Source organism: Equus caballus, chromosome 20 (assembly GCF_041296265.1).
Source record: "Equus caballus isolate H_3958 breed thoroughbred chromosome 20, TB-T2T, whole genome shotgun sequence".
In the NCBI taxonomy this organism is placed as follows: Eukaryota; Metazoa; Chordata; class Mammalia; order Perissodactyla; family Equidae; genus Equus; species Equus caballus.
The window spans coordinates 55,174,949-55,197,977 of NC_091703.1; the positions used below are offsets into that span (position 1 = coordinate 55,174,949).

The following is a 23,029-nucleotide window of genomic DNA, read 5'->3' on the forward strand; positions in this document are numbered from 1 at the left end:
GGTGTGTTCCAACATTTTCAAATTTCAAGATATTTATTCTATTCTATTTTAGGAGACTAGGAGAATGGAAATTTGACATTGTATAAACTCTGATGATTCATGTAATTACCACACCTCTTAGCCTAGGTATGCTAATGATTCTGCTGTCTCCAAGACCAATTACTTGGGTCTGAGATTTGATGCAGTACATAGGGTCCAGTTCTCAGCCACACTTAGCATCTCAGGAGACCCTGACGAACAGGAGAAAGGAAGCGCTTTCAGCTGATTTCTGGAATGCCGTTTAGATCTCCTGTTGGCTCTCAGGCCAGATCATGCTTCTATTTTAAGCAATGGTCTCTTCTGTTATGATACCCAGAAGATTTCAGACTTGGGGACAGAATGTAATGGCCAGGATTCAGTGAAGCTATGGCTTTAAATAAAAGCAGACTCCATTCTTGAAAATCCGCTGGAACAGAGGGAAGCCTGAGGAAATGTGAGGCAGGACCGCCTTGGCCTCCCCAGCAGCCAGTGTTGGCTCCTCCAAGGGCCAAGGCTGAATTTCTGGGATCCTCTGAATTGCCCTGCAGGATTAGAAGGTAGTCACTGTTGCATTGATTTATTGACCAAATCAGGACCCTTGGAGCGTGAAAGGGAACCAATCATTTCCCTAGCCCTGATTTGCCTAGATCAATAGCAGAATTAGGAATATTCCTGGCAAATCAGGTACCATGGTTACCCTAAAGTTGGTGTGAGTAGAGATGGTAAAAATAAGGGGTAAACAGATTTACTACGAATGATTGCTCTTCCCTTCTTTGTGTGTGTGTATGTCCCTTATGCTGTCTATCCGTCTCTTTTTCTTGCATGTCTATGACTTTCTTCTAGTTCAACAGGTTTAAGTGTGTGTGTAGTGCTCAGAAGACCCAGGCAGTAATAAAAATTCTTGGATAAGCAAAACAGCCTGCCTTCTGTTAGTGTCACTGTGTTGTAAACTACGTTATAATAACATCATCTGGTAAGACCGCAATGTTTATAAGTCCCTGTGTAGTGAGATCATTAATGTTTACAGTAATGCACAATGCTTTACATTCCAAGTAAACATTTACTATCTACAGATCCCTCTGCATCTACTGTGGCTCTCTGCATGATCTGTCTCTTCTCCTTTGAAGCTTTTCAATTTGAGGCCTATTGGGAGAGTTGAAACATAAATATAACTTCGTTTCCTCTCTATGGTATCAGTGTGTTTTAACAATCCATTCACTCAAGAAACATTTCATAACTGTCTATGCTATGTGGCAAGCACTGTCAGAGTCTAAGTGGGACAGAGATAAATAAGATATGGTCTTACGCTCAAAGTGTTCACCATCTGCCAAAATGTTTTTCGATGTTAAGAGTATCTTCCTTTGTTTTTAATAGCAATCAAGTCTTGACGTTTACACTTGGTAGAATGTATGGTGATCAGCAATAATATTCTTATTGTCACTGTCTGTCTATTTAAATGAAATTTAAACATTTATTTCTCCTCACTTCTCCTCCTGACCATAACCTGGGCATCTTTTCTGTGAAGCTGAGTCATCCAATGGTGGCTATTCCTGAACACGAAATTCTTGATTCCAAAGAGGTAATCGGAGATCTAGTTATCCATTTCCGGGTGATATTAGGTTGTAGAATTAAACCAATTAATCTTTTAAAAAAATTAATAAAATCATACTTTTTTTTAAAAGAGAGAACTAACTGGCCCCTTGTGTTCTTCAGAAGCAACTGATAGTTAAAGAAGTAAATTCTCACTGCTTCTCAAGGTGGAAGGGGGTACTAGAGGGCCCCATGTGCCTAACACCTTGATTACAAACCAACTCCTTCTATCTCGTGTCTGTCTTTGTGATTTTCTCTTTGGATTCATATGTGAAACCACTGTTGTCTTCTTTCTCCAGAGGGTCAAAAGATGTCCCGTAATACGTATGGTGGGTCTTCTGAGTCAGAGGCCCCAGTGTCTCATGGTATCTCAGTTTCAGCTCATTGAAGGATGCCTGCTTAGCTCACTGAGCTGCCCCCCCAAGTGAATCTTGCATTTGGCAGGCAGCAAGTAGGCAAAAGTACACCAGCTGAGAAGTAGCCCCTGAATTGCATGCAAGTGTTTAGCCATTTTCACATTTTGAGCTAACAGATAAAAAATAAATTTGAAAAAAACATTTCATTTTTATGAATACTATACCAAACAGGCAAAGAAAAAGTTTTGTAACGAAATTTGTAATTTTTGTTAATCAAGAGCGAGAATAATTGAACGTTTTCTCTTCTACCTCCTCAAAGTGGTAAATATGAGAAAAAAGTGATTTTTAAAGGACTTATCTTTAAGGAGGGAGTAAGTGAGCTCAATACATTCATTTCATATACCCTCACAAGTGAGACATGTTCAATTTCACGGCCTCCAAGTTTAGAAAAAACAAGCAGAGTACAAAAGAGAACCAGGAATAATAAAATTCCAAATAATATCTGAATTTTTCCCAAAAGTGTATTTCCCATAATTTAAGGCATATGATATACTTTTCATAAACTGACATCCCTACTTCTGCAAATTTTAAAACTTCTATCACATAAGACCAATGTGCCTCTCTGCTATAACATTAGTCATTATCATATAAACGTGTGTTCTGAATAAGTGTGATTTATATCCTTGACCACATGTCTGATTTTTTAAAAATAGGATTATTGGTTCAATGAGTATGGACGTATGGAAGACTTTTGATGCACATAGCTAAACTGCATTCCTGAAAAATTGTAGCAATTCACCCTACCAGGAGCCTGTTCTAATCCCTGTTTCCATGTACACTTGCCAGTATTGAGAAGTATTATAATTGCCAGTTTAGTGAAATCTTCTTATATGTTAAAAAGTGCTATGCCCTTTACATGCATTATTTTACTTAATCTTCACAAAACATTGTAAGTTAAGTACTATTATCATTCCCATTTTACAGATGAGGAAACTGAGGCTGGGGGAAATCAGTATAATGCCTAAAGCCAAATGGCTGGGAAGTGTCCACACAATCAGGAATCAAATCCAGATCTGACAGCCTGGAGTCCATCCTCCTAACCTCTCTACTATACTCTATCCAGCTCTCTCTCTTTATCTAGAGCTCTATCTACACGATCTCAACCTTCCTCTCTTTAAAATCATATTTTAAAATATTTGCAATTTAAAAGGGGAAATTATCTTTCCTTTTTATTTGCATTTAAAAAATTCTATATTTTTCTGTTACTTTTGTCTATTTTGCTTTGTGTTACATTATACATTTATCTACTGGTATGGTAATATTTTTTCTTATTGAGTTGGAAACTCCCTTTATATATTAAGGATGTTAACTCTGTCAAATTGCTAGTCTTTTCAGTGTGATGGTGGCAAATTGTGTAACAGTCAAAAATTGGACAAATGTATATGTCCCAAAATAGGAGAATGGTTGAATAAATTTTGCATATTTCAGATAAATGTAGAAAAATAATCAAATGCTGTCTTTCTTTCAAACAATAATTTTGGTTCAAATTCGTACAGGCTATATCTGCACAATAAGAATGTTCCTGCACAATGATAGAAAATCAATTGGTTATTTAAATAGCAAAAGCATCCAGTTCAGATAATAAATGCTGAATCCAGAACATTTGAAAGTTAGGTAACATGAAAGACTGTGTTACTAGAAAGAACAGGGTAGATGGAGTATTGTAGTATTTTCATTTTTTGGGTACCAATTATCACAACCCTAGAGACAAAACTTAAAATAAAGCTAGTGGGTAAGATTGCCAAAAAATGATTCAACCTCTTGTTTGGAATATGTGAAAATCACTGTAAAAGAAACTAAAGTTCGGGGCTGGCCCCGTGGCCTAGTGGTTAAGTTCACGTGCTCCGCTGTGGTGGCCCAGGGTTTTGCTGGTTAACATCCTGTGTGCAGACATGGCACTGCTCGTCAGGCCACGTTGAGGTGGCATCCCACGTGCCACAACTAGAAGGACCTAGGACTAGGATATACAACTAGGTATGGGGGAGATTTGGGGAGATAAAGCACAAAAACAAAGATTGGCAACAGTTGTTAGCTCAGGTGCCAATCTTTAAAAAGAAGAGAAGAAACTAAAGTTCGAAGTTTAACAGTTGTGAGAAACAGCGAGTTACCGTTAATATTAAAAGAAGTGTAAATAATTAAGCAAAAGGTCATTTTATGCTTCCAGTGTGCTGTATTTTACTTCTTAGTAACATTGGCACATTTTGGAGCAATTTAACAACTTTTTAGAATTTCTTATGTTATGTGGTCAGACCATAATATTGACCCATGTATTTTCCCCAAACCCTTTATTATTTATTTACCTGCAAAGCACTAACTGAGAAAACTATCTTTTTGTAAAGCAATTCTGGTCTTATTTTCCAGAATTATGACCACGTGGCTTAGGGAAAAAAGCATTCCAGTTACCAACTCAGTGCAGATAAAGGGCTATGGAAGAACCCTCGATCGGGTCTCAGAATTTCCCCCTTGATTTTGCTCTCATTTCCTAAAGACAACAGTCTGTCTGTCTGACTACCAGACTCCTGTTGCTTGTATTCAATCACGCTATTTGTGGATACTGGTTTTTAAAATTAGCTCAGTAACTCGTTTAATAGCAAACAGACCTCAGATTTATCTGATTCAATTTGCTCATTGTTTTTATGTCATATGATTTATGAAGCACATTTAAAAAGAACTAACTCAAAACAATTCCACTATCATCTAGTTCAGCAGTTCTCAACTCTGGCTGAACATTAGAATCTCCTGGGCCTTTTTCAAAGCCCCACTAGCAGGGTTCCACTCCAGGCACATTAAACCAAGAATCTCTGGAGGTGGCAAAGGCAAGGGCGTGTTTTAAATTCTCCCCAGGTGATTCAAATGTGCAACAAAAGTTGAGATTCTCAAATTCTGGCTTCTTCACTGGCAGTCTAGGAAAGCCAGTCAAACCAATTATTTAATCTTGGAAACAAAAATTTGAAAGTAAAAGCAGAAGAACCATAAAAAATTTTGTTTCCGGGAAGGCTTTCAATTAATAAAAATTTGGGTCCCCTCTTCCTCTCTAATGTCATAGAGGTTTAACACGTGCTTTAACCTGGGGAGAGTAGTTTTGAGAGATCTGTTCTGTGTTGAGATTCAGTGTAATTTCCTTAGTAAAATCTAACACTTTGCTTCTGTTTCCTTTGATATTCCACACAAGGTTTGGAAAATAATTAGGCTAGGGCTGGGCCTATTTTGGTGCAAGCTAAGTCTGGGGCCTAGTATGTTCCAAAGAATGTTTTATTTAACATTTTATATGGCACTTCAAAAACAATACTTGGCCATTGATGAACCCTTACAAAAGCAGATGAGATCCCTACATAATTGATTTGACCATTGCGGTCAGCTGGCTGATCAATTTTCAAAGAAGTTCACTTTCATAGATTTCAATTGTTCACACCAATGCCTTAATCTCTAAGTCGGTGGTTATAGAACACCATCTACGAACTCCCTGCCTGAAATAAATGATTTCTGAGTAGAATTACTTAGAATAAATTAAATTATAATAGCAACAATTATTTTTGCTGGTATTCATCAAGTCTCGTGAATTCAGCAACTCTGATCCACAACTGCTCTATAACCCATTTCTCTTTCTACAGCCTTACTCGTAAAAGTCATACTGGGCAATGAGATAGAATCAGACCTGCCACTCTTCATAGCACCTGCTACAGGAGGCCCTCGTTCTTTTTTTTTAACAGGGTCAATTGATTTAAAAACGTGATTAGATGCATTTGATTCTGACCTTTCAGATCCACTTGTTATTAACACACCTTGGGAGCTAATCATTCACTAGCTATCCATAAAACACATACGAGGTGTCAACGAAAATAATCCATAATCAATCTATAAGTGAAAATTTGGGTGAGTTTATTCTGAGCTAAAATGTGAGGACCATGGCCCGGGGCCTTTCTTCCTGAAGGAAGGAAGGGCACCAAAGAAGTGGGGTGGACAGAGTGGTTGCATACCCCCAAAGAGGATGTTTCACATATGGCTGAAATGTCCCTTTTACAATAGTCACGAGACTGCTCTGTTGGCACAGCGATTGATGGACACAGCAGGTATGTCTGCTGTCTCGGTGAACACAGCAGGGTGGCAGGTCTGTTGTCTTGAGCTGGGTGGTCACAAGTGAGCTGGGTGGTCAAAGGTGAGCATAGCAGTCAGTTCCTAGCCTAAGGAAAGATGCTTATCCTTAAGGAAATGCCAATGTTGGGGGAAGTTGCACCTTTATCTTAAGGGCATTTGTTCTTGCTGTAGTAAATGTTTAAAGAAGATATACAGTGCATGCTCAATGTCCATGTCAGGCCCTTTGGGAAAAACAAAGTCAGGCTGAATTAGGTTTACACCAAATGGCTTCCTCATGTACTCCAATATATCCTATTGCTTGCCATTTCTATTTGTTAGAGGCAAATTCTCCTCCTGTCTTCTTCCCTCTCTTTGCAGACTTTGATAAACATTTAAGGGTTGGCAAGATAATTCTGCTAGCAAGGTGGCTGTGACTGATTTGTTGCTGAGCTGTATAAGCTTTTTGTGTTCATGTTATTTTGAATTCCTGAACCTCCATTGACGTCTACAATTCTAATCTTATGGGACAAGCGTCTCATTCCTTTATCTTTACTCTCCAGATGAGAACATAAAAAAGAGAAAATAAGTGACTTGTCCATGGAAGCCACTCTCATTTTCTGGTTTGACTCAAGGGTAAAAATGAAATTATCAAGAGGAATGGGCCTACTCTATTCCCTTCTGGCAATTTCTGATAAACATTTATTTCTCAAAACCAAGCTTTGATAAATCTTGGATTGCAGAGTTCAAGGTTGTAATCTCAGGCAAGAACTTGGAATCTTGATATTATTAACTGCTGATTAAAAGAAGACTCATGTGCTTTGATAACAACTGTCTAGAGGGCCAGGGTAAATTTGTCTTATAAAGACACCTAATATAAACATTGAATGGATAGCCACCTTACCCAGGCATCCAGGTAGACAAGAAAATAATAAAGGGAAGGACATTCTACCACCAGATTTGGCAGCAGTGGACCCCATCACAGTGACTTTCTTGTGTTGTAAGTCCTCAGCTTGTATTGGGGAAATGTAATTTTAAAAAGATCTTTCTGCCAACCCGGAAGTCCTCTTCATAAAGGTAGCAGAGAAAGAAAATAATTTTATTATTGAATAAGCACTGAACCAGAATGTGAAATGCATCACAGACAGTCACTAAGAGATTGCAAAGACAGGAAGAAATCTCACCCTTCATGCAGCCAAGCAGATACAATCCTTCGTATACATGTTCTCAAGATAAATAGTAATTCAATTCCTCTTCAAGTAAGAGGGCTTAAAATTTATTACACATAGTTCATCCTAAATTACCTGGTAATTGAGATGGCCATCCATGTTAGTTAATTGGCTTTACACAAAGGAAAAATAAACTCTTCATATCTTTATGACAAGAGGTGGTTTTACAACTTGGAGCTAGGTATCAGCTAAAGTTAGGCTTTTACCCTCCCTCAGAAACCAGGAGATAGGGGTGCTATCTCACTTGCATGTTGACATTCAAAGCAGAGGGTTCTCAAGTCCTTGAGAAAGACTTCCCTGGGTCTTAAAGCTGACAAAATGCCTGTTTAGTTTTCGAAAGAACTTACATACATTTCAAAGAGAGGAGAATGTACGTACAATGACAAGCTTTCTAAGGTAACTGCTCTAAGAGCCAAGGAAGGAAATCTCTTCCCTTGTTTTCCACAATGAGAATTAAGCCTCTTATTTTTAATCTCTCTTTGTCCTTATACCTGATTGACAAGGGACAGAACCAAAATCTGAGAAAGTCTTACTCTAAAATAGCCAATAAACAGAAATGTGTCTCACTTGTTTTTCTTTTCTAGGAACTCAGTTGAATATGTTGTAGGAGAGGTGGGGTTTGGCAATTTGGGGATCTCTCCAGAGTCACCGTGATAGATTAATGTTGGGTTTTGTATTGTGGTCAGTCATGGTAAAGCTGAGCAAAAGTCAGGAACCAGAAGAACTAACATTCCTCTGTGTGCTAGTTTTTCAAGATAAACAAAAAAGCTCAGGATTAATAACTATTTGGAGCTTAGGTCATCCAGACATTAAATGTTTTTGATCCCAGATTCAGTGTTGTGCTCTCTAGAATCCAATATACCTGCATTTTCTATCATCGGGGAGAGAAAATTCCCCTCTTCCTTTCTTGGTTCTTATGGCTAGTTGAATAATTAAAATAACAAACGGCAGATTGACAGTAGAAGATTAAATTTAATATATGTGCATGAGGAATTCACATAAGTATGAAGATTCCAAAGACAGTCAGGCAAAATGAGGTCTATATGCCATTCTGGGCTATGGAGAAGGGAGCAGGAGTCTGGGACTTCAAAGGGAAAGGAGGCAATTTACAGAAAGAAGAAAAGAGTTAATGTTTGGTCAACAAACGTTTGCCAGGCCATCTAGAGATAGTGGGACACAGAAAGGTCTTTGATCAAAGGGGCCTTGCTAGGTTCCTCCTCGTCTACCACACCTGGTTCATATTATACTGTAGTTCTCTATAGCGATATCTCCTTCCCGGAACAGGTCCTCTATCTAAATTCTTTTTAGGCAGTTAGAGGGGAGGTTGAAGTTTCTTCCTAAGTCTTTTGTTTCTTAAAAATAATCAGCCTTAATCCTCAAGTCAAAGAGACACATTTTGGGGTGGCAAATTTTGCTTCCCTACACTATCTATCACAATACCTTCATAGGACCTTAATTACTGAATGTTTTATAGCTTCTGGATTATGAATGGTAAATTCTGATACTAGATCTTATGTTTTTATACCAAAGGTAGAAGTTATGTAAATGTCCACAATTTATTTAAGAACTTTCAGAAAAAAATGAATATGCAGCCATTAATATTAAGACATACAAATTCTGGAAATGGCTTTTTTATTCTGGATACATGAAATCTGGCTTCATATTTACAAGCACACATATGTAGATCATTTTGCTTTCATTTGACAGAGAAGAGTATGCATAGATGGTTTTGTATTAAATAGGAATGAAAAATCAATTTACACAGCACATTCTTTAAAGAAAAATGCTTTCTGTAACATTGGCTTAAAGTTTCACAACACTGAATCACTTATTACCCAAAGTTAACTCTAAATAAAAAAAAAAAATTTGGAATTTGACCCTCTTCAGAATTACAATTTTCTAAATGTCTTAAGTTCTTTCTTATTTATATTTTCTTACATCCAAAGTAAGTGTGTTGTTCACCTTGATGCGGGGTCGGTGAGCCGAGGAGTCGAAAGAAAGATTTCTTAGACTCTCAAGATCTGGCAGTAGTGCTCTTTTATTTAGAAAATAGTGTGGAATAGCATGGGGACAGGACCCATGGGCAGTCAGAGCTTCTGCTGCCCCCGCTGGTATGGGGACAGAGCCCATGGGCAGGCAGAGCTGCTGCTGCTGCCCCCGCTGGCATGGGGACAGGACCCATGGGCAGGCAGAGCTGGTGCGTGGGGACAGGACCCACGGGCAGTCAGAGCTCCTGCTGCTGCTGCCGCGAGTTGAGGGTTAGGACTAAATTTAAGGCATAGGTATGTGAGTTATCTCTTTACAAGACAAAGAATATGTAAAAAAGTTAAAATGGTAGATAAGAATCAAACCGGATTGAGTAAATGGCAGAAGTCACCGCTTGAATTTTATCCTCGGCTAAAGACAAAGGAGGATTTGTGGGGGGGAGGGTCAGTTACATGAGGTTGCCAGACAGTAACCAACTTAAGTTCTTGCCTCTGGCATTGACCAAGAGCCTCTAGAGATAAGACCATCCCCCCCCTTCCTGGCACAGAGAGGGAGGCATCTTCACAGATAGAGGTTTCCCTTAGAAATGTAAATGTTTCCCAACAAAGGGGCAAACAAATTCCACTCCTTGGAGCCTGAATCTCATCTGTAGTTTTAAAAGTAACCAGCCTAAAAATCCTCATCATAAACTGTTTTAAAATTAAGCAGCCTAAAAATCCCCATCAACCTGGCAATATAATAAAATACTGAACCTTAACTACCAGGGTGTAATCTGAAAATAGGGGTTTATTTATTTATTTTATTGATGATCTTCATCTTTTTTTAAATGTTGACCTTTGCTTTTCCTGTTACTTAGCTCTTTACCTATATTGAGATTGGCAGAGGGAAGCAAAAACTTCACAAAGTGTCTAAAGTCATGATTCTACCCGTCATAGCATAATGCATCATTTCAAACCAGCTGCTGACTTGTGGTGCCCAGCATTGCTGTGATCTGCTGGTGGATTCGGAAGAACTGAGCAGTAGCCCTGAGTTTGTCAGCCTGGTGTCAGAGGTTTAACTACCTATTCCTCTCTAATCTGATTTAATTATTTATAGGGTTATAAAATCTTATATTTGAAAGAGAATTTAGAAGGCATTTAGTCCGATATTTTACTTAATGTTATAATCCTGTCTACAAGTATATCCTTATATATCTTCTGTTTAAACTCTTCCCGTGACAGAGCATTTACCATTTACAAGCCAGACACAATATATGTTTTAGTACAGCTAAAACAAACTAGTGACGACATGAACAACAAAAATAAATAGGAAACATCGAACAAACTAGGGTTTTATTTCAAACACTGTAGGCTTGGGCATGATACTTAATCTTTCTGAGCCTCAATTTCGTTCTGTAAAAGGAGGTCAAAGGATTATGGTGAAGATTTGCATTAATGCATGTGAAGTGCTTAGCATATAAAATACATAGCACTTCATAAGTGTTAGCCAAATGATGACGATCTCTTTAAAGCTCTTGTGATATTAGCTACCAAATGTTGGTGCTTTGGGGAAAATGAAATAAATGGTGGTTTTTATTTGTTAGAAAGAAAAGGAGGAGATGTAATTTAGTCATTTCCTCCCTTCGTTCTAAAGCTCCAGAGCATTCCAGATGATGAAAGCTCCTGCTCGCTTATTTCATTACTGTTGATTTTTCTGTGGCCCGAACAAGTCAGTGCATAATGGAGCTACCCCGTTGTTTTCATAGCTTTTTCTATACCTCCTCCTTCTAGTCTAACAAATGCATTTTTTCCTAAATGATGCAGAATGTATCCGTGTTTCACAATCCTGCTTAGCTGCTCCGCCATGCCATACTCAGGTTTCCTGTGTGCTTCACGGCCCCCTTGCACGTATCTCGTGTTCCCCTTGGAGCCGGCTATAAGCCACAGCTCTCTGACCGCTCCCTCTTCACCCTGTGACCCCGCCCAGGACAAAGTAGGCAGAGTTGCCTACAGAAGAGCAACTGTCCTCTTTTATTCTCCACCAGCCATTTTGGAATGTTCCATTGACAGCCTTGAGTTGGCACCTGGAAAGATAAAGTTGTGGTCACTTCCTTCCATTGGTGTCATTCTATCACCTTCTATCAGAGTAACGTTTTCGAACTAAATTTCTCTTCTGCCCTCATCTCTGATGCTTCCTTTTATACTTTCTTTCTTGATTTGTATAATCTGCTAATACCATCTCCACTCAGTTAAGTTGATCTTATCTGTTCTAGATAGTCTAACACTATCAAATAGGAACACTTGGAGATTGATGGATAAAGAAATTATTGGAATCACTCCACTAGCACATAGAAATGTTTTAAAGCAAATTGAATCAATATATGAAAAAAGGCAAGATGTTCATTTACTGTTTCTCTCTCTCTTTTCTTTTTTTGGTGATGAAGATTGGCCCTGAGCTAACATCTGTGCCAATCTTCCTCCATTTTGTATGTGGGATGCTACCTGCTGCCACAGCAGGGCTTGATAAGTGGCATGCAGGCCCGTACCTGGGATCCGAACCTGTGAATGCTGGGCCGCTAAAGCGCAGTGCACAAACTTAACCACTACACCACCGGGCTGGCCCCTACTGTCTCTATCTTTTGTAATGTTCTGTTCTGCAAAAGCTGGGACTTAGTCTAATTCCAGTTCACTTTACCTCCTCATTTTAGACATTACATTTTAGGGAATGATGCAGTCTATGCTAAAGGAAAAGGAAGGCAAGCAATTGAAAGGTGTGGGGTTGTGGGTGGGATATGGCAATGCTACTCCTTAAGGCTACCATAGCCCCATGCAGGAGGCCAGAACCGCTCTGCTGAGCTCTCAAGACATCAGAGTCTGATGTGAAGGTACAGCTGTTTGTCTCTTTATGCCATTAATTGTCTAATAAGAAAACAGCTACTGAGGGAAAAATAAACAAAAATTTCCTACTATCAACTGTTTTTTTATGAGATACTATGCCCAAATATTAATGTATAAAGATTGGGACATATTTTAAAAAATTTATTTATCTCCATCAACCTGACTACTATTTTCTCTTATTTTGCAGCAATGAAGTTGGAGCAGAAGCTGAAAACACGGGCTATGCTGAAGTTTTTTGGAATGCCGGTGCTAATCACTTGCTAGGTCTAACTTTTATTTTTTTCTGCCTTCGTGTTTCTTTTATGAACTGCAGTGCAGCAGCGGAACTAAAAAAAGTTTTCTGCGGGCATCTAAGATCGCAGTAGTCTACTAACACCCAGCATAGGAGAGGTTAACTATGGCTTCTCGCACCACTGTTAGAGCCTTCTAATGCCTTCTATTAAGCTGACAGCAATCCTAACGTGCCCTTATATTTAGCAGCCAAATAAAGAAGAATCATGGGTAAATAGAAGAATGGTTGTGACTGTTTTTCAACACCAGTTTTATTTAATGCATACATTACTTAACTGAATCAGGTTTTATCACCCCTTTGCCTCATTTCTTTTACGTGCTAAAAAAAAGAACAACTTTTACAAATGAGTCCCTGCCTGCTTGCAGGGGATGCTAAGATGCAGGGGTTCGTTGGGCAGATTTCTAACATGAGAAAGTTGGTATTTCACATCACACACGCTGTTTTCCTGTTTGATTGGGGTTCTGTGCTGCCGGGACAGACTATGTACAGAGGCAGCCCAGGGATCGTGTTGCTGGAATGTCTGACATCACTGTCTCTCTTGTCCATCACCACAAGATTCTTGTGAAGGCTATTTCAGAGTCAGTTGGTACTCATAATTTTGGGAGCAGCAAAGACCACAGCGCAAACCCACACTGTGATGACAATCCTGGGAGCCCACCCTCCAACACACCCAATATCGGCCCACAATATCGGGCATGTTTAGTTTCTTTCCCAGTTGTCATCCCCAGTAGTCTGGCCTCGGCTTCTCGAAGTGGTTTCCTTTTTATAGCCGTCTGTCCAGCTGGGAAGCCCTGGACAACACACCCTAAGGAAGAAGCCACGCAATTCTGGACAGTGAATTTCTGGTAGCAGAGGAGGCTGAGTAATGGCTGCTTTACTTACCCCTTGAACACAGCTCATGTTCCCGTTGGAGCCAGATCTGTCTGAACCACAGTTCCCTCAGACCACTTCGTCGTCAACCCATCCTTCTGCCCAGGGCTAATCAGGGAGAGTTTCCTACAGAAGAGCAACTGGCCTCCTTCATTCTCCACCCGCCATTTTGGAACGCTTCATTGTCAGTCATCAGTTGGCCCAGGAAATATAAAGGTCTCATCAACTCCTCATTAGTGTGTGAAGAGCAGCAGAGCCCTAGTACAGCTCTCGGCTCATCTCTCCTCCCCCTGTGAAGACTACTTCTCCATCAACCTGCTAAGTTGTGTTGAGGTATCACTTTAGATTATTAATAATAATCCCTAGTATTTATTGTGCTCTCATCATGTGCCAGGCACCACACCTGGTGCTTCGCATGAATTTAATTTAACTTTCACAATGAGCCTGTGAGGTAGGTATATTACTATTCATATTTTATGTTTGTGAGGACAGGGTCCAAAAGGTTAAAACAAACTAATAAATGGTAGAGGCAGAATTCAAATCCGGATAATCAGATTCTAAGAGCAAGCCATTTAGTCAATCATTTGTCCATTCATTTATTTATTCAGTTGTTGATCTTGGGTATAAAAGGTTGAGTTGATCGCACTCCCCAGTTCATGACAGATTGCTGTTATAAGTTTGGGCAAGGCCCCTCTCTGGTGTACCTGTTGACTGGATGATTGATTGGATGATCTTTTATAATAATTTCTATCTTCCTTCCCCCTGCTGTAGGTACACATTCTTACTTGTTTAATCTATATTGTTTACTTATGTATGTTTTGAAGATGTGCATTGTTTTTGTCTGCATATATATTTAATAAATGTAAATAATATTATTGTTTATATTCGGTTTCCTTTTTGTTTCACTCAGCACTGCGGTTTTTAAGCTCTATCCACATTGCTCTGTAAATGTCTAGTGGCTTGCTTCCTCACAGCTGCACGCTGTGCCCTCATCACATTTCAACTACTCGCCTGCCTGGTGGTGATCTCTTGGGTTGCTTGCCTCTACCAGGAACAGCTGTGGTGCATATCCCCTGTGGACCCTTGTGATAATTTCTCCGGAATATATATCCAGGATTAGAATTACTTAGGTATAAGTATGTGACGCAGTTCAGGACAGGTCGCCCCAAGACATGCCACACTAGCATGTGGATTATTTCAGGCTGAAAACAATCAAGGACCAGAAGACTCAGGAAGAATTTCGACCTTCTCTCTTCCTGCCTAAAAGAATTAAAAGATGGGAGATCTGTTCCGGGAAGAGCTGTCACCATAGATAGCTAAAGTAAGACGTAAACCAGCTGTGGTAGACAGGGAGGAAGCTAGCAAGGCCCATTTGATCAAAGTCCCCTCTGTGGGGACATTGTCTCAGCATGGCCCAGCACACAATTGTTTACTAAACCTTAACTTCTTCCATCTTCCTCTGGATTGTCTTCCCTCCTTTTGAAATCCCAGACCTCTGCCTCCTTCTCCTTAGTTTGGGATGAGCTATATATGTCATTTTGGAATTTTTCATGCTTATGTGAAATCCCCATGTGCACATATTAAATTTGATTTTCTCCTGTTTACCCGCCTTATGTCATTTTAATTGATTGACCAACCGTAAGAACCAAGAGGGGAAGGGGGCAATTTTCCCTCCTCCAAATATGCATGTACTTAATTTGACTAAATCCTTCCAGATTGCTGCTCTCTGGAATGGAGGTGCCTGTTTGTATTCCCACCAGCAAGGTCTTAGGGCTCTTATATCCCCCAGTCCCTCTCTACCTTTGAAGGTCTGAGCTTTGAAACACTAGGCTACATTATCATTAAAGGCAGCTTTTAAGACGGGAAGTTTGTTTGAATATGATCTCCCATTCCTTGTAAGTTTTCCCATTTTCAGAGACTTTCATACGCTTTAACTCATTGCACTTGTCAGTCAGGTATTATTGTCTTCATTTCATTGATGAAAAACTTGAACCTGAAGGGTTATTTGACTGAGGGCACCAAAGTGGTGAATGTTAAAGCTAGTACAAGATCTTTTAATTTTTCTGCTGTGTTATATCTACCCAAACAAGCTTTATCTGAACATCATAGTCTAATCTATTTGTTCAGTTTCACAGCAAAGATCAGAGTGTTAAGAGCATGAGTACAGAAGGGGTAAGTATTGGTTGTGGGGAGAATATGGAGAATTGGCTGATTTTTGGGTTGGTTGGTGCTTCAGTGCCCTGAGGAGCTCAGGAACACAATGGTTGTTTGTGAGGAGGAAGGGGTGGGAACACATGATATTGAATAGATAGATATTGAGGCTGTGTCTTTACCTGGATTCCCTGGGATGCAGATTCTTAATTTTCTTCTTCTTCTTCTCCCCAAAGCCCCCCAGTACATTCTAGTTGTAAGCGCCTCTGGTTGTGCTATGTGGGATGCTGCCTCAGCATGGCCTGATAAGCGGTGCCATGTCTGCACCCTGGATCTGAACCAGCAAAACCCTGGGCCACCAAAGCAGAGCGTGCAGACTTAACCACTAGGCCACGGAGCTGACCCTAAGATGCAGATTCTGGGATGAGGATTTAGTGTAAATAGTTTATTTGGGAGGTGATTACAAGGAACCCTGGTGAGAGCGTGAGGGTGTGAGCTAGGGAAGGAAAAGAACCAATCAAGAATCCATTACAAAACCAGATACTGTGATGGGCAACTGGGGCTCGTCCTGTGGGGGAGTCTAGGACTCGAGGTTGGACGTGTCAGAGATAATTCCACTTAGAGGAAAAGGAGCCGGGGTAGTTATTCTAAAGCTTGACTACTGACCTTTACGTGGTGCTGGCTTCTCTCTTTGTAAAGCTCTTGTTTGTTTGACTTTTCATTATGCAGATCCAATAGGACCTGGGATTTCTTGTGCGATTTTAATTTGGGAGAAATAAGTTTATTGAATATTGTTCTTTGTTGTCTCTGAAGTAAAGCGCAGGAAGCAAGAGTTAATGGAAAGCTTAAGTAATAAGGGAATATTCTCAGAATTTTATTTAGTGGACAAGCGAAAATTCTGCCATGAGTAATGGGAAGAAAAATCCTTCTTTTACTAGACTGCCATGAATTTCCACATAAGAAACAACGTTTATCTATTAGAAATTAAATCAACTGTGTGAGAGGATAACTTGGTTTGTAAGAAGGAAAGATTGTTTTCCTTAGAACAAGTGGAGAGGCCTTAGAATAATCAAATAGTAATTTAGAATTATTAGTGAATTTGTTTAAAATGTATATTAAGTTTTGGGGACTTTCCACATATTTCTGTGGTATGTTGTAAAGTTAAACATTATATTCCCCTCATGTTTTAGAACATAGTATTCTCAATTTATTTGATTAGAAATTGATTTTTATTTATTTTATATTTTAATGAGCACACTTTAATTTTCTCTTATAAAGGTTTTCTAATGGATTTATTTGGAAGTGTTCAATATCACTTAGGCACCTGAGTCCAGATTTTCCTCAACTGAAAACTCTGGGGATAAATTCAAATAATGAAATGAAACTACACAACAGGCAGAGGAAGCTTAGTAAATAACGTAAAAACAAAAAACAAAAAAATCCACTATATTTTCCAGGGACCTAAAGATGGTGACTCAGAAATACTGAACAAAATCTCTAAAATAAAAACGGTAGAAGCTTCAACCACAAAGACAAAAGAAATCCCTGTGCAACATTTAGCCAAGAGCATGCTTTGTGGAAGTACTGAGAGGGAGCAAAAAGTTGGCGTGATAATGGGAATGGGGCTGCAAAATATTTCTCCTGAGGCTTAAGAGGCATTTTGAAATAAATGCGAACTGAATTAAATCACTCAAGGGAGTAGGAATTCCAGGGATTTTGCCAGCTCTGTTTTGGGATACAGTTCAGAGTCTTTTGTTTTAATCAATACTAGTTTAGTCAAAAATTGTAGAAATTTTAGAGAAATTAAGATAGCAGCATAATTTTTTTTCTGATGAACAGATAAAGTATATGTGAAACTTTTTTTTCTTTTTTTTTGATGAGGAAGATTGGCCCTGAGTTAACATCTGTTGCCAATCTTTCTCTTTTTGCTTGATGATCAGTGTGTAGGTGCATGCCTGGGATCCAAACTCACGAACTCTGGACCACCAATGCGGAGCGTGCAAATCATGCCGTAGGGCCAGCCCCTATGTGAAACTTTTTACTTGAGTCATTTAAGATTAGAAAAAGAAGACGATTTTGAATAATATGTGGCAGGACATGCTCTGGATTTTCTTAAATTTGTCCGGTTATAAAAACACGAGATAGGTTCACCAGAATTTGGGAAAGTACACAACCAAGCACTTAAGCTTTCTTAATTATTATTTTCCAGGTCAGTAATCCCAGGGAGGAGCTTCTTTCCCAGCATTTCTTTCTTGCACAAAACTGATGACACTTTCCTAAAACAGAGAAAGTTAAAATATGTATGGTTTCCTCTGAGTTTCCAATCCTATCACTAATCACAGATTTCTTTTTTTTTTGAGGAAGATTAGCCCAGAACTAGCTACTGCCAATCCTCCTCTTTTTGCTGAGGAAGTCTGGCCCTGAGCTAACATCCATGCCCATCCATCTTCCTCTACTTTATATGTGGGACGCCTACCACAGCATGGCTTGACAAGCGGTGCCATGTCTGCACCCAGGATCTGAACCGGTGAACCCCAGGCTGGCGAGAAGCGGAACTTGCAAACTTAACCGCTGTGCCACTGGGCCGGCCCTACTAATCACGATTCTACTTCAGAAAAAGAGCCAACTCTCTAAACAGAAATATATTGAACTGCTACACTAGGTCTTGTTCAAGGACCTACCCTGATCTAGGACGGCCGGGGGTTTTGGAGTATCATCACCTCTTCTCTGTCTAAAGACAAAAGTTGAAAATCATAGTTCCATTTGGTTTTATCTTTTCTCCAGTATCTTCCCCCCGAAATTTAATTTTATCATGTTGATAAAACAATGAAAAAGCATGTGAAATAAATCATTTTAAAGCTACGTTTAGCTCAGAGCAGCAAATTTTTATATAGCATTAGAGTGCGTTTTAAATGGATAACATTTATTTTCAATGTTTTAAACTTGTCTAGAAAACGATTCCATCTCAGACAAACACACACATGCGAGCGCATGCACTCAGTCACTCCGGCGACCGTCTATTGCGAACGTGGATGTTGAGATGCTCTGCTCACGAAGCAGAGAAGATGGAGCAGTTGTAGGTGAAAACTGTCAAGATAAGCTGCGACTTCTTGGGTACCTACTTGTCTGCCTTTATGAGGCTCAGCTTTTTCACCTGCAAAATATGCATCAGCCTAGATTTTTCTCCTCCTAGTTTCCTTCCAACAAAAATAATTACGTGAATTCGTTACTTAGTTGTAGGAAATTTGACTCTGCATTCTGAAACTGAGGAGCAGAATAATTTTGGGAACAGGGGTTATATTTCCGCTCTAGGGGCCTCAGTCCCAGCTATGTCTTTCAGACTGACCAAGACCATTTGTATCAAAATGAAAGAGTATGCTTTTTCAAAAAGCCGTTTTCTGGTTCTTTTCCGTATCTATTGAATCAGAATATATAAGGTGACGCCCAGAAACCTGCTTTTTATTTATTTAGTTTTTTGAGGAAGACTGGCCCTGAGCTAACATCCAGGCCCATCTTCCTCTGCTTTATATGGGGGATGCCTGCTACAGCATGCCGTGCCAAGCGGTGCCATGTCTGCACCCGGGATCCTAATTGGTGAACGCCGGGCCGCCAAAGCGAAACATGCGAACTTAACCGCTTTGCCACTAGGCCAGCCCCCAGAAACTTGATTTTTAAATAAGATCTCTGGGTGATTATTATGCAGACAAACTTGATAACCACAAATTCTTAGATCAGTATGGCAGATAAGCAGGAAGAATAGGATGTTCTCTATGGTTAAGATAAGCATGTTATGACATTGTTTACTTTACTGGTAGTTGGAGAGAATAAGAGAGAACCTATATTAAACGTTTTCACATCAATCAAATAAGGGTGGATAATGTAATTAAACTGAATACAGTTAGACTAAGTATATGATAGGAATAATAAGTGTTGTAGAACTGGCAATTTACTCGTAAATTTTGCAGAAGAAAAAAGAACTCATCATTTTTTTGGTTGTAAATATTAATGATTTAGAATGGATCTAATATATATGAAGGAAAATAGGGATGATTAAAGGAACAGTTTATATTTTTTCTTTTATTTTCTTTCCATATGCCAATTGAAATTAAGGAATGAAAGAACTAGCGTCTATTATGACCCCCTGAAAGGTCCAATATCAGAGACAGACGCATCTACGTGTGTTACCTCATTTTAGTTTAATCCTTCCCAAAGTGCTACAAGGTGGGCATTATTGCCCCAGTAATCCTGAGAAGCAAGCTAACACTGAGGGAGATTAAATCCCAAGGCTAGGATGTGGCAGGATTGTGTTTGAATTTTGGTCTGCTTTGCTTTCAAGTTCTTTACACTCTGTAAGTGTTTTTCCATTTTTCTCTTGCCACATGCCAAACAGACAGCACTCCTTGGAAAACGCATCCCCTCCTGTAAGGGCACATCACCAGAGCTCCTGAAGAGAGGCCATAATAGATGGGGGCCTCTCCACCAGCTTGGGCTTCAAGCCACAAGAGCTCATCTCTACTTGCCCTGTGAGCGGGAACTATGAATGGCCATGTCTTGTCATTGTGCTCTGGTTGTCCTTGCTCAAAGCCTCCTTTATGCAAGGGGAACTCCCTTTTGGGAAGCTAGGTTCTGCTTCTCTCAGCCAGTCTTGATGGGTCCCATGCTGCTCAAGCCATTCTTCCTAAGTTAACAAAATCTGCCTCGAGGTGACTTCTTTCTTGAACTTTGGAGAAGGACTAATGAACTTTTTTAAAAATTCTGCCTCACTTAGCACTCCATCATGATAAAGAGGATTTAGAGATTCTGTGCATTTCAGCGGCGTGCCAGCTGTCCAGCACCCCTTTTCTCACAGTGCTTTACCACTCTGATGTTGAAGACTGCCGTTATACCATGCTGTTCCCCGAAGAGTCGAGAAAGCCTAGTACGATTTATTCACCATTTCAGAACATATTTCCTAAATCGATCTCAATAGTCTATATAGAATGCTACCTCCAGTTAAGACTGGCTTTCTGAACACAGACCTACTTGCTGAGACAAGTCCAATGCCCTCGCCAAGATTTCTGTGAATTCTCAAGGACTTATATTTTTCCTAACCTCCTCTGGAACAAATTCCCAGCTTCTATGGAGTATGCATTCTCTACTTTTCATCTTGCTGCTACACTCTTAGCATGTCCTCAGTGTGGGTTACAATCTGGTTACTTGATAATCCCCGCCTAAAAGTCTTCCCCAATAAGTGGAATAGACGTTTACTGGAGATTTGTGGACAATGGTGAGGGTTCGGGGAGACAAGGATTTAGAGCATGGAACCAAATGCCAGGCTATTTAAATTGGATTTTAGGTTTTCCTGCTTTTAAAAAGGAATGAACCATTTGTGCCAAACTGATGTCTTCAGTTCCTACCCGGAGTCTTGGGGTCCTCTTCCCATCTTCTGTCTCCTTAGCTCGCCTTCATGCATGAATTACCTCTTAATTTTTGTGCGACTCTTTTAGTATCTTTTTTTCTGGTCTTCTCCATACCCAGCCAAGTGGCTTATTGATTTTCCTAAATAAAAATAGTTTCTTTCCTCAGAACCCTTTCTAAAAGGTAAAATAACGTTATGCCAGAAGTCTACAGAAAGTGGTATCTAAAAATTTCAGCTAAAAATCTACCACAGCTTTTTCCCTTCTATTCCTTTACAGAAAGTGCAAATATCGCAAAACTTAAGCAAATTGGAATCATCACAGTAAAATAAATTAAAAAACAAAACAAAAAATACACTTGACTTTCTGGAAAAATGCCCAGAAAGCTTTTCAGTTTCTATTGACTGGCTACGTGAGAGTTGGGCTTACTTTAGAAGGTTTCAGTGGAGCGGAATATATGAGGCGAAGGTTGCATATTACCTCTGAAGCTCAAAGTCATTTTTGTTTTACAAGATGGCTTTTTAGGTTTATCAAAAATATTAACAATTTTAGCCTTAATAAAAATTTAAAAAAACCTAAATTACATTATTTAGGCCTATTAAAAATAAAAAAAATTTAAAAATGTGAAATTTTTTTTATTTATGACATTTTTTATTTAGGTCTTACTTAGGCCATTTCCTACGTAAATGCTTTATCTCTACAATTTAATAAAAAATATAAATGGAAACCTGCAACTGACCGAATGATCCTTTCAGCTCGCATCCTATTCCCATTTATGCCTGGAGTCAGGACTTAACTGAGAAAATATGCCTTGTACACTTGATAAGCTTCTGCTTGGTTGAACTGCCTGGGGGAATGACTTTTGGATATTTCCTACAAGGAGCACTTCCCTTCGCTGTCAGGGCCAGCCCAGACACAACCTCAAGGAAGGTTTTCCTGGCAAACACTTCCCAGTCAACTCTCAGGGCATGAACACTGGTTAGGCAGTGATTTCAGGCTTTCGGTTTTGGCAGTGTCACAGCCAGTTAGGACCTTCTCCGGATTCAGGGATGGGAGGCATGTGGGCAAGGGAACAAAAGAAGATGGGTTGTCAAATCAATCTTTCATTTTTAATCCAGTCACATTCCCCCAGTCTCCGAGGGCCTCCCAACTTACTTCCCGAAATACACACACGCAACTATTCCCTCCTTCACACATATACACACTCACACAAGTAGACATCCTTCTGTACCTCATCACTGAATTACAAGCTTCTGAATTATAAGCTTCTGTTATTGTGCTGGCTCTAAAATAATCTCAATTTCCTTTTGAATATTTCGATGTGGACCAATGAATACTGATGAGATGGTATTTGTAAGCCTTCATACAGATCTAAGGTGGAAGGGGTCGAAACAACTCTTTCCAGCCAGAATGGCAAACATATGACATTAGTCTTCTCCATTGCTTATCCTGTACTCATAGCAGAATCATTTCCTGCCACGGTCTTGAGTTATGGAATCTAGGTTTGGCTGCAGAATCCTCCACACAGCTGTCCAGGCAGCCATAACCAAACGGTAGTAGTTTATGCTCACAATGAAATCTATTGTTGTCCCTGCCCTGAAGTGTTGCAAGTTAGCCCTTTGACAACTCTTTCTCTTCTTTCTTAGCCCTTCTTTCTTAGACAACTACGCTCTTCTTTCTCCTCCCCGAAGACCATTCTGTCTGGTCGTTTAAGCCGACTCAGATTCTAAGAACTCCCTTATCCCCGGGAAAGTGGGATCCATGCCCTGGGCTTGTACTTCAGAAGCCCTGAGCTTTGGAATGCCTTCCTCGAAGATGTCTAAACCCCTCTTTCATTGCTGGAATGAGTCAGGGTCAACAGTACCACCCAAATGGGGCATGGTGAGTTTGGGAAAGGAAGTTCCTGAGCCCTAGCCTCTGTTTATCCCCTCTTGACCCTCTACCCCATGCTTGGGTCAATCAGGTACTCTAAGATATTCAGAGACTTGTGCCTACAGGGTTGTGCCATGATCCTGTGGCTAGGCCCCAGTTCTTGGAGATTGTTCTGGTGAATGGATTACTCTGGCTGCCCTATGTGTTATTTTGTTCAGAGAATTGTGCAAGATTGAGCCTCTACGTTGTGCTGACATGCTCA

The 23,029-nt window shown here is 39.8% G+C and overlaps 1 protein-coding gene across 50 annotated transcripts in view; it reads left to right on the plus strand.

Annotated features, from left to right (window-relative positions):
- Positions 1-12,697, plus strand: part of MLIP (muscular LMNA interacting protein) — a 244,675-nt gene extending 231,978 nt beyond the window's left edge. For 34 of the 50 annotated variants that reach the window (XM_070244755.1, XM_070244754.1, XM_070244776.1 and 31 more), the window contains 2 exons: positions 1,544-1,597; positions 12,374-12,697. In XM_070244755.1, the coding sequence (XP_070100856.1) occupies positions 1,544-1,597; positions 12,374-12,379 (60 nt within the window). In that variant the 3' untranslated portion in view covers positions 12,380-12,697. The remainder of the gene's footprint in view (positions 1-1,543; positions 1,598-12,373) is intronic. The other 16 variants (XM_070244761.1, XM_070244735.1, XM_070244746.1 and 13 more) reach the window with 1 other exon arrangement.
- Positions 12,698-23,029: the final 10,332 nt, after the last annotated feature.